Source organism: Ailuropoda melanoleuca, chromosome 16 (assembly GCF_002007445.2).
Source record: "Ailuropoda melanoleuca isolate Jingjing chromosome 16, ASM200744v2, whole genome shotgun sequence".
NCBI lineage: Eukaryota > Metazoa > Chordata > Mammalia > Carnivora > Ursidae > Ailuropoda > Ailuropoda melanoleuca.
In genome coordinates this window covers 79,830,734-79,843,144 of record NC_048233.1, presented here as the reverse complement: position 1 = coordinate 79,843,144, position 12,411 = coordinate 79,830,734, and the positions used below count along the sequence as shown (strand labels likewise).

At 40.0% G+C, this 12,411-nt stretch overlaps 1 protein-coding gene across 1 annotated transcript in view; it reads left to right on the top strand.

Annotated features, from left to right (window-relative positions):
- The window catches only part of PATL1 (PAT1 homolog 1, processing body mRNA decay factor), a 28,628-nt gene that overhangs the window by 3,079 nt on the left and 13,138 nt on the right, over window positions 1-12,411 (top strand). Inside the window, exons 3-9 of the mRNA XM_034645799.1 lie at window positions 5,857-6,074; window positions 6,375-6,455; window positions 7,064-7,258; window positions 8,195-8,296; window positions 8,754-8,843; window positions 9,059-9,279; window positions 10,724-10,813. Coding sequence (XP_034501690.1) covers window positions 5,857-6,074; window positions 6,375-6,455; window positions 7,064-7,258; window positions 8,195-8,296; window positions 8,754-8,843; window positions 9,059-9,279; window positions 10,724-10,813 — 997 coding nt within the window. The remainder of the gene's footprint in view (window positions 1-5,856; window positions 6,075-6,374; window positions 6,456-7,063; window positions 7,259-8,194; window positions 8,297-8,753; window positions 8,844-9,058; window positions 9,280-10,723; window positions 10,814-12,411) is intronic.

The window sequence follows — 12,411 nt, the reverse complement described above, 5'->3', positions numbered from 1 at the left end:
GATGTGTATATGTGTGATTTCTTTGGAATCAGCATTTCTGTCCATGCAACTAATATTCGAAGTTAAGTAGCAAGAGGAAATTTCACGATAGTGGCTGATCTTAAGATGTTGAATATCAAGAACTAATAAAAGGTCTTAAAGGTGTGATAATGGTTACTCGTTTTGCAATGATGTGAACAGGTTTATTTATTAAAACTTAGACTGGGTTGAAATAACTGGGAAAAATGAGAAAGCATAGTATTTGTTAGTCAAGGTTTACAAAATTCAGTAGAGATTAAAACTGCCACTATCGAGCAGCAAGAGAAGCACTTAAGGTAGAAGGGAGACTGATTACAGAAGGAAACCAAAGACCTTTTGGATCATAGCCACAGTTGAGGAGATGAGATCGTCCAAGAGGATGACATGATGTAAGATGCTCTTCTCTCTCCATGGAGATCACAGGGAAAGAGAGGTACAAAAGAATTGCAAATGCAAGAAACTGATGCAAATTGTATTCGGAAGTTAGTTTTGTATAACCTATAGGATACAATAGAAGTTAGAAACATTGTGTGCTTGTTTCTAGAACTCCTTTTCTCAAAGTATTATACTGAATTTTTTTAATAAATTCCTCAGTATTAAATAAAGTTGATGGAATTGATTTATAGATATTATATTAAAATGAGATGGCATACTAAGATGTCCTCAGTCTTGAACCTGGACAGAAAAATAGTCTCATCTCTTCTCACTGACTTACAGTGTGCCGTGGACAATCTTTTTCTGCTTCTGTGTTCCTCACAAGTTGGGGAGAATATTGCCTTAAAAGGACATTAGAGTGTACAGAAGCGTATGTGATATGATGGAACAAAAGAAAAGTGGCATATGTTGAAAAAAGCCCTAAGGTTACACAGTAAAAGAACAGGTAGTAAAAAGTAAAGGCAGTGAAATAGCGTATGGTTAGCTCACTTTGTACCCTAGGGCATAAGTGATTAAGAAAGACTTTTCTTGGTCAGCAAAGTTTATAATGGAGAAAAGATTTCCAAATATGAATCCTTATAATATACATGAATTATAAAGTTAAAATCTTGCTTAGAGAGAAGGTGCTCACACGAGTGAAGGGGGGAGGGGCAGAGGGAGAGAGAGAATCTTAAGCAGGCTCCATGCTCACCGAGGAGCCCGATGCAGGGCTCAATCTCAGGACCCTGAGATCATGACATGAGCAGAAATCAAGAATTGGACACTTAACCGACTGAGCCACCCAGGTGCCCCTAAAGTTAAAGTTAAAATCTTAATTCTTTAGGGGCGCCTGAGTGGCTCAGTCAGTTGAATGTCTGACTTCGGCACAGGTCGTGATCTTGGGGTCCTGGGACGAAGCCCAGTGGCTGGGTCCCTGCTCAGTGGAGAGTCTGCTTGGTCTGCTTCTCCCTCTTCTACCCCCCAACTCCCCCCCGCTCTCACATGCTTGTGCATGCTCTCTTACTCAAATAAGTAAAATCTTTTTTAAAAAAAGCAAACTTAATTCTTCATAATATCTTGGTATAAATATTGTACAGATTTATTTATTTTAAAAAATTGCTAAGTCAACTTGTGATTTGTTTTAATGCACCATACAGGTAGATACACAGCTGGTGTAAATAGTTTAAACCAGGAGGTAAAGTGTCAGACCTTTGACATATGTTATGGTTTGATAGTTTTTAACTCAAAGAGTGAGTGTCTTGAATGATACTTGTCAGTAGTTATTCTAAGTCACTGGCTACTAAAGCTCTGATGTCGTCTTTCCTTAAGAAACTAGTCCTTGTCTTCTCCGTGGAAAAATGTTTACATCATCTTAGAGCAGTAAATGGCCACAGTAATCTCAACTCATCCTCTAAAAATAAAAGTTTACACTTATAGAGTGCTTATTATCTGCTAGGCACCATTCTAAATGTTTTATATTATTAATCCTCCCAAGAACCCTGTGAAGTAGGTACTATTATTCTCATTTTAACAAATGAGGAAGCAAACTGTGAGAGAGGTGAAGTAACTGTAAATACACTCAGGGTAAACCTCCAGTTATGTTTAGACAGTTCTTGAAGAATCTCTGGGAATCTCCTGCCTCTGCTTGGAAGGGCTCCCCATTCTTTCCACTTCCCTTTTATTGATAGCTGCTCTAATCTTTAGGGACTTAGGTTGCCTTAAAATTAAATCACCTGTACTTCCTTTTCATGTTGTGTTTATTCAGAAATATTCCTGAGATAGATAGCAGCTGGGGGAGGGGGGCGGATTCAGTAACCTATCCCATCAGGGTATTGATTAATTAGTTGAAGGAAAACAAATACTTCTTTTTCTTCATTTCTCTGGTATTCCTTTGCCTCCCCTTTATCATTTTGACCATTGTGGATCGAGGTCAAGCGTTGGCGTATCTTAGTAACTTTATTTTTAGGTCATTTGAAAAAGATACGAGTGAAGTATCCTCTAATAGTAAGGGCGTGTGATCTCTTGACATATTGCTTCACGTGAGTTTTCACATGAGCAAGGAGAACCTAAGATGGCATAGATTCCTTTTGCTTACATGTTCGAAACAGTAACAGTCAATTCACAACAGAGCCGTTCTCACAGAATATGGCTATTTAACCAACGTTTCTAAATTAAGGACAAACTATTCATCTTTGGTAGGATCTGATAAACTTAGTAAACATGAGTATGGGAGGTGGTGAATGAAGACAACACAAGTTTAAGAACTCTTCTGCATTAGAGCAATCCACTAACAAATTAACTTCTTAAATTGGGGAAATAAATGTAAAAAAAAAAATCCCCTCCTTCAGGTTTATAGAGTCCCCATTTTTTGGCATGACTGAGTGAGTAAAATTGCTAAAAAACATTCTGTCCTTTTAAAACTTGCTCAGCCTACTCTTCCTTAGCAAAGATGACACAAATATTAATGTCACAATTGTTTTTTTAATTTATTTTTTTAATTTAATTCAATTAGCCAACATACAGTACATCATTAGTTTTTGATGTAGTGTTCAACGATTCATTAGTTGCGTATAACACCCAGTACAATTGATTTTTAATTACACTAATCTTTAAGAATATTTTTCCAGATAGCTCATAATTTAAATTAATACTGTAGTTTTCATCTAAAGTGAATTTTTTTCTTTACCACAAGTAGTACATTCAGATATACCACAGTGCGCAAAGACTACAGTGGTTCTGGTCATACCAAATGATACATCTGGAAGTGTCCCTTCCCTTTTTGGGTCACTAGTGTTATGTGATACATTGTTATGAAATAAAAATAATGAATTTTAAGGGTTTAGGGACTTAGTGTACTTAATAAATATTTGTGTAAGATGTTGAGATATATATTACGGTATTAATCATTACATTGAAAATTTGCAAATAATCCAAATTTCTATCAGTAAGGGATAAGTTAAGTTAGTATATCAATAGAATAGAATCTTATGCAGCATGAAAAAGAATGAGAGAATGTTCTCAGTAGTTACGTGCAAGTGTATGTACATGAAAAGTGTTCAAGATGTATTGCTTAAATAAAAAGAAACAAGTTAAACTTTATAGTTTGCATTTTGAAAAACTTAACATACCTGTTGAGTTCTGGGGAACTTTCTAAGTAAAATATTTGTGTGATGTTTAAATTTTTAATTAACGTGTATTTTCTTTGTAAGCAGGAAAAAGATAATTTTAACAAGTTGTGCATGAGCCCCTCAGAAAATTATCAGTAAATCTAAATCTCTCTTTTTTATTTTTTTTAAGTGGCTAGCATTTATTGTACCCTTAGTGTATACCAGGCACTTTTTTCTTTTCTTGTTATGGTGCCTCCAGTTCTTCTTTCCTCTTTTTTTTAATGAGGTATATAGAAAAAATTATGTGAGAAGGATTACCATTGAGGACACTTGCAGAAAGAATCCTGTGTTTTTATGTTATAAAGAGAATGATCAGGGCACCTGGGTGGCGCAGTTAAGTGTCTGCCTTTGGCTCAGGTCATGATCAAGTCCTGCGTCTGGCTCCCTGCTCAGCAGGGAGTCTGCTTCTCCCTCTGCCTCTATCTCTGTGCGCTCTCTCTCTCTCTCTGACAAATAAATAAAGTCTTAAAAAAGAGAGAGAGAGAATGATCTGTTAATCCCTTTCTGTTGAATTTTATAGAACATAAAGAACAAAACTAAGAATAAAATATATATGAATACATGGGGGTTTTTTTGAGTTTGAAAGTCTTGCGTGTTTAGAAAAGGTGAAAGCATTAAAATGAAAAGCTTATTTAGGGAAAGCTTCCATGAGGAGGGAACGATACCTGAATTTGAATGCCAAAAGGAGCAAAATAGTATGAGTAGAGCTTTTACAGTGGAAGCAGAATGGAGAGCTGAGATGGAGGGAGCACTGGACTGAGAGCAATGGAGATAAGGTCTAGTTGTAGAAAAGCTGAGGGAGGGTTGTGAAGATTTTTACCTGTGCTGTAACAGGACTCAGAACTCTGCGTTGGCATACAAAGTGAGAGAACAAGCTAGTGCCAGTGCCACAGACAGTGGAGGAGTGTGCAGGAATAGCAAGGGCATTGTTAACGTGGAAGAGGACTGGACCCAGGTACAGGTCGTCATCACCTTTGCTCTGGCTTTGCTGCGCTAGCCACCTGGCAGGCCTCCGTGCTTCCAGTGTTTCTGCTCCTTTCCCTGACCCCCCCCCCCCCACATCCCGATTCTGTTCTCAGCAGCCAGATGTGTCTTTCAAAAAGTCAAGCCACATCAAAACCTCCAGTGGCCCCCCATTTCAATCAAAGTGACCCAAAAGGCCCAGAAGGAGATCCCTCCTACTACCTACTTGGCCTCATTCTTTTCCTGCTCTTCCTCCTTGATCATTCCAGTCCAGACACAGTCCTTGCTTGACTGTCAAAATCATCACTCGTCTTTAAGTCCTTTCTATGGACTGTCCCTCTGTGTGGAACACTCTTCTCCCAGGTAATCCACACGGCTAACTATCTTACTCTTGAATCTTTGCTCAGATGTTACCCTCACAATGAGGTGTACCTTTGACCATCCCATTTAATGTTGTCAACCGGCTATTCCTCCGTATACCTGTAGCATTTCATCTCCTGATACAGTATCTAATTTACTTATTCGTTACGTTCATTGTCTATTATCTGTCTCTTTCCTGCTTGAAGGAAAGTTGCAGGAGGTCAGTGATCTTTATGTCCTTTGTACACTGATGTATCCCATGTGCCTAAAACATTAACACATAATAGGTGCTCAAAAAATATTAATTGAGTGAAATGAATGGATTTGAGAGCTCATGAGGAAGATGGCAGGTATAATCTGGGAAAGAACGTGTATGCTAATACAGTGAGTTTTAACTTTCCTTTTTTGCCTGATATGTCACAGAATCTCAAAACCAGGGACACCTGGGTGGCTCTTCAGTTAAGCGTCTGCCTTCAGCTCAGGTCAGGATCCCAGGGTCCCTCATCAGCCTCCTTGCTCAGTGGGGAGCCTCCTTCTTTGTCTGCCTGCCTCTCCCCCTGCTTGTGCATGCACACACTTTCTCTCTCTGACAGATAAATAAAATCTTTAAAAAAAAAAACAACCCCAAAACCAACAGGTTGTTCTGTACATACCCATCACCGGTTTAGAAATTGTTTTCAGAATACAGTTTGGATGTCACTGGTAACGTATTAAGCTATCACTCTGAGTGCTTGAATTTTATTCCTGGTATGATGTATTAGTCTTTAATAGTGAAAAGCCCACTTTCCAACGCCCCTTAGTTAAAAATCTTATTTCATGTCTCTAAATGGAAATTTACTATCTTCTGAAGTTAGAATTATTCTTTTGGTTAACAGAAGAATTTCATTAAACTTTTAGTCTCAGTATGAACTATATTTCTATGATTTCCTTATAGATGATGATTGGCAGGAAGCACATGAGCGCCTGGCTGAACTGGAAGAGAAGCTGCCGGTGGCAGTTAATGAACAAACAGGCAATGGAGAAAGGGATGAGATGGACTTGTTGGGTGACCATGAGGAGAATCTGGCAGAAAGGCTCAGTAAGATGGTGATTGAAAATGAGCTAGAAGATCCAGCTGTCATGAGGGCAGTGCAGACCAGGCCAGTTCTGCAAGTGAGTAAGTTACTCTGGTTTGAGAACTATAGCAGACTAGTAATTAAGGTGAAGTATTGAGCTGGGTGGTTTTGTTTCATCTACTACCCTGAGAGACTTGCATGTAACACAGAAAATTGTTAATATAATTCCTGATCATAGCAGTTGAAGGTGGGGAATAATGTATATTCTGGAACGCTATAATTTCATCTTCTCAAGCAGTTGAGACTCTTTCGGAGCCTTGTTCACCGAAAGCAGTTAAATCATCCAGAAAGCTCTCACTATTCCAAACTTTGTGTATGTGTTTTCCTTTTTTGTTAGCCCCAACCAGGAAGTCTCAATTCCAGCATCTGGGATGGATCTGAAGTTCTGAGGCGAATCCGAGGACCACTCCTTGCTCAGGTATTGAACATTTTCTCTTTATACAAATTACTGGTATCCGAAAACTCCTGTCTTGATCCTTTCCTTACTGAAACAACATATAGATGTATATGTTTTAAAATAATGTTTGCTGTTATTATGTTGGTTACTTAACCCAGTGCTCGTAGCTGCACCTGCCAATTGAACACTTACTCGGCCTCCATGCAGTGCTCACTTGACTGTGCTTTATTATGAAAGGTTCAAAGGGAGCCATTAGAATTCAAATTTGTTAGCTTACAATTCAAATTTCTTAAGTCATTTCTAGGCAAAACCATAAGAATGGAGAACAGGTTAGTGTCTACCAGTGGTTGCAGGTAGTGGGAGGGGTTGACTGCTAAGGGGCAGTACGGCAGGTGTTTGGGGAGTGACAAAACTCTGCTCTTGATCGCGGCAGTCGATCCACGAATCTATGTATTTATCAAAATTCAGAGGACTGTACCCCAAAGAGAGGGGATGTTACTGGATATGAAATAAAATATAAAAATAATTTCTCAAGATGTTTTTGGCATCTGTACAGATTATTAAGACATTTTAAGTTGGCTATGGGCTAATTTTCTCTCTTTCTTTTTTTAAACTATTTCCTCAATTAGGAAATGCCTACGGTGTCTGTATTAGAATATGCCCTGCCTCAGAGGCCCCCACAGGGTCCAGAAGATGATCGAGACCTTTCTGAGCGCGCATTACCACGGCGGTCAACTTCACCTATCATTGGGAGTCCTCCTGTTAGAGCCGTCCCCATAGGCACCCCGCCTAAGCAGATGGCTGTACCCAGCTTCAACCAACAGGTACCTCTCATTAACAGGCACTCAGCCCAGGAGATTGGGAATCTGGGCAAAATTATCTGGGAAGTTGGCGGTGCTGGGAGGAGGGTGGAAGTTTTGGGTAGGCATTAGATTAGAAAGAGAAATAGCCAATTAGAGGAGAAGTTAGTACAATAAGAGACACATTCCCTAATGCCCTTTGCTGGTGCTGCTCCTGTCGCTGCTGCCTTTTAATTGGGGGAGAAAAAGGGTAGTTAACCACATTTAGCATATATATCCTTTTCAAAGTGTTTTGCTGGCTGCCCACAACATTGGCAGAGAGGTAACTGAAAGCCGGGGGGAGTGGGAACACACAGCATTGTCCACATCCCTTTTTACCTTTAAGATATCCCTGCTTTCCCTAGAGCCTGTGCAGTCCTGTTCCATAGACTTTCCTCCACCTGAAACCAGCAGCTGAAAAGGAAGGCCAATTTGGAAGGTATGGGGGGAGGGTGGTGTCGGTATGGCCTAGTTAGGCTCAGTGTTCTATGAAACGGTGGAGTCACAAAGTATCCCGAAAGAGCTGAGCATGGCGGCCATATCACAGGGGCTTCAGAATAGGACTTAGTTAATCCTCCAGCTCTCTTATCATTCCTTCTCCCTCGCTGCTACCAAAATAATATCCTCTTGCAGAGAATTTGCAAGTCAGAATATCTGTTGATACCTCCCTCAGATAGCATGGAAGGGTGGGGATAACTGGAGAATTAGCTAAATCTTCCTCAGTTACAAGTGGCACGTTGCTTGGTATTTGTGAGAGGAAGTGACCAAAGGTTCTACATGAACCCATAGCTGTAGCAATTTGCTTAGAAGTAGGGCTTTGCATTGAGTTCTGCGTCTCTACCACTACTTGAGGGGAGGGAGTGTAGGTGGAGGAAAAACTGACTTCATTGAGTGTAGTTGTGTATATGTTTGTCCTGATAGATCCTGTGTCCGAAGCCTGTCCATGTCCGGCCCCCGATGCCCCCGCGGTATCCTGCTCCCTATGGTGAGAGGATGTCTCCAAACCAGCTCTGCAGTGTCCCGGTATGTCACTTCACAACCTAATGAAAACGTGCAGCATATGGTTTCTGATCACTACTAGTGTATAGACATTTCCTAAATTAGGTGTGCTTTTTATAGTCTCCGATCTTGAATTTCTGGATCTTATGGTCCCCAGGTCAGAAGACATGGTTCATCATGTTCAGTTGTTTCATACCTGAGCTTTTTTTTTATCTTTTAAAAATTCACACCCGGCATGGTCATCTGGTTTCCTGCTATTTCAGTCCCTCATCCTACTGCCTCCTTCCTCAGGTTACATGATCATAGTGCTTACAGATTTCTAGCATTGCTCTCCTTCAGATTCCTTCCATAGACAGTGTGACGATACAGTTTGAGCATTTTTATATCCAAGTTTATTCTGCATTCCTACTGAATTCATGTATTATATCGATTTACCTATTTCACGGAATGTAATTTTTCATCTTTTTTTTTTTTTCCTTAGAACTCTTCCCTACTGGGTCACCCTTTCCCTCCTAGTGTTCCTCCTGTTCTCAGCCCCCTCCAGAGAGCACAGCTTCTTGGAGGAGCACAGGTAAGCCTGTGATGAGCCCAACCCATGAAGAGCTCTCTTGCTTTCCTAACATTCATAGGTGATAGCTCTCTTTGCTGTTAATCGGTCTCTACTGCCTCTTACTTTTTCCTTCACTTTTTCAAAAAAGTTATTAATGAAAACAGTATTCACTTTTCTGTGGATAAAAGCAAGAGGACTTGCTGATTCACTAAATCTGAGATCTTGTCTCTTTCTAGCTACCGCCTGGACGGATGTCTCCCAGCCAGTTTGCACGGGTCCCTGGATTTGTTGGTAGTCCGCTTGCCGCCATGAATCCCAAGTTGCTGCAGGGGCGAGTAGGGCAGGTGCTTCCCCCAGCACCCGGCTTCCGTGCCTTCTTTAGTGCCGCGCCCCCTGCCGCTCCACCGCCTCCGCAGCAGCACTCCCCTGGCCCGGGGCCTCACCTGCAAAACCTAAGGTGTGCAAACTAATGCCACTGTTTACCCATCAGTCGCCCAAGGCTCTTTAGCAGTGAGGCCCCGATGTCTGCAAGGGGTGTGTTTTGAGATGTTACTGGATCCTCAACTTGTCAAACACAGAAATGTTTGACAGTCTCCAGGCGTTCTTATGAATTAACAGTTCCCTGAAGTCACGTGCTTCCTGTGTAATTTGCATTTTGCTAGTTAATCACCTGTTTTATTTCTTCTGACCTTTCTTAGGTCTCCCTCTGTATCCATTTTACAACACACATCCGTGCACAAAGTGCTTATCGCTTAACAAGAATTACTGTATGCTAGGGACCTGGGATGTAGGTGCCGAGTAGTCAGCTCATCTCGGTGCTAGCTGAGTTGCTCACTTCTAATCTGGTTTTATAACGGGTTCAAGTTCCTGCTTCTAGTGAAATTGTATTTCATTACATGTGCTGTCGTATCAGGATTCCTCAGAGAAACAGACCAATGAAATATATATATACACGTGTGTATGTATGCACATATATATATATATTTATATAACAAAAAGATTTATTTTAAGGAATGGCTAAGGAGATCCATAAAGCAGGCCAGCAAAATGGAAATTCAGATGAGAGTTGAATTTGCAGTCTTGAGACTGAAATTTGTAGGGCAGGCTGGCAGGTTAGAAACTCAGGCAGCACTCATGTGTTTCAGGCTTGAGGCAGAATTCCTTCTTGTCAGAAATACCAGTTTTTGCTCTTAGTGCCTTCAACTGGTTGGGTGAGGCCCACCCACATTTTTAAATGTCCTCTTTTTTCTTAATTCTTTTTATTTATTTATTCAACAGAGATAGAGACAGCCAGCGAGAGAGGGAACACAAGCAGGGGGAGAGGGAGAGGAAGAAGCAGGCTCATAGCAGAGGAGCCTGATGTGGGGCTCGATCCCATAATGCTAGGATCACGCCCTGAGCCGAAGGCAGACGCTTAACCGCTGTGCCACCCAGGCGCCCCTCTTTTTTCTTAATGCTTAATTAATCACATCTACAAAATACCTTCACAACAACATCTAGACTCGTGTTTGACCAAGTGACCGGGTACCATAGCCTATGGCCAAGTTGACATAAATTGATGATAACACATGCATTTGCATTGTGATTCCCAAATAGTTGAAACTAAGCATATTAAACCTTTTAAGAGACTTCTGTTTACAATTAGGAGGAGAAAGAAAATAGTTATACTGCTTCACTGCTAATTCACTTAAATTTTATGATCCTCTTCTTAGAAGTTGAGAACTAGTCTTTATAGAAGACATGTGAAAGTACAGCAGTCTTTTCCTTCTGAAAGATCTCCTGAGCATAGACTTGAACATTTCCTTGAGTGCATTTGTGTGAAATTATCCTGTACTGACAACATTCTCTAAGACTTCAGATCACAGAACGACAGAATTGAAAAGCTTTCCCTTTCTTCTTAGATCTCAGGCCCCAATGTTTAGACCAGACACAACTCACCTCCACCCACAGCACCGTCGGCTCTTGCATCAGAGACAGCAACAGAACAGAAAGTAAGTACTCACCCTGCTCCTTGGTGGTTTCTTGATTCAGATTTTAATTTTGACAGTGTAACAGTGCTACTAATTTAGTTTACTTTAAAGTAAAGTAAATTTAATTAGTATTAAGTTTATGTTACTGGTAAAGAAGGTGATACATGCTGTCATTTTATGTTTTTGATACACTAGCTTTTTTTTTCCCTTTTTTTTTTTTTAGAGAGAGAGGGATGGGGGGGTGGGGTGCAGTAGTCAGAGGGAGAAGAGAATCTTAAGCAGGCTCCACACCCGGGGCAGAGCCCGACACAGGGCTCGATCTCACAACCCTGAGATCATGACCTGAGCCAAAATCAAGAGTCCGATGCTTAACCAACTGAACCACCCAAGTGCCCTGATACACTAGGTTTAAATGACAAGATTTTATGAACTAATTTCTAAGAATAGATAAATCTGTTTATCATACATCAGGAATATAGTTTAGATCTGATTTTTTTTTTTTTAAGTCATTTTATACTCCTTACCAAGTTCTTACCATACTCTCAACTACCTTTATCATCTCGGCTCAGAAGTAGCCTTGCTATATAATGACTGGCCTAATATTTCAGTCTTATGTAAATACAACAGTCACTATTTTTGCCTGTAATCTAATCTTTATTCAACAAATATAAATACATGTTTATATGTGCAGCCCTGACTGTATATCAGGCACTGTGGTAGGTTTTGGGGACTGAAAGAACGAGATATGTTAAAGTCCTGCCTTCGTGGGGTTGATGTTCTGTAATCATTCATATACAGAAAATAAGAAAATTAAACATAACTTTGAGGTTTCTGTAACCTTCAGTTTTATGGTTCTGTGTGTATAATTCCTCCTCTCTTTCAAAGAAGCTCTAGAATATTTTTTGCAGGGGAAAAAAATACAGGCTCTTAAAATACACAAAAAGTGCAGACCCTAAAGGAAAAGATTAATACATTTGACTGTGTTAAAATATGAAACTTCTAGTACCTGAAGTTAACGATACGGTTTTAAGTGAGAATTTGTAAAGAGGGTGGTTCTCATTCATGTGAAGTGTTATTACCACCAAAAAAACAATGGGAGATACAGAGACTCTGGTGGGTGTTGAATATGTCTATTTTCCTGTGTGTGGTGATGGTATAACAAGTGTTTGCATGACCAGACTTATAAAATTATACACATTAAATATGCACAGTTCTTCGTATGTCAGTTATACCTCAGTAAAGCTGATACAGTTTTGCTCATGTGGAATTTAAGAAACAAAACAAAAGAAAGCAAAAAAGAGACAAAAACTATAGAGAACAAACAGATGGTGACCAGAGGGGAGGAGGATGGGGGGATGGGTGAAATAGGTGATGGGATTAAGAGTACATTTATCGTGATGAGCACCGAGTAACATTTAAAACCATTGAACCATTATATTGTACATCTAAAACGCCAAAAAAAAAAAATTTCAAGCTTGCTTATAATCAGGAAAATACAGATTAAGATTAGATAAGCATTTTACATCATCAGACAAGCAAAATTTGAAATGTCTCAACATTGTTGTCATTGGCAAAAATATTGGTTAGCCTCGGCCTCTCTCCGCCTCTTGTGAGAGAAT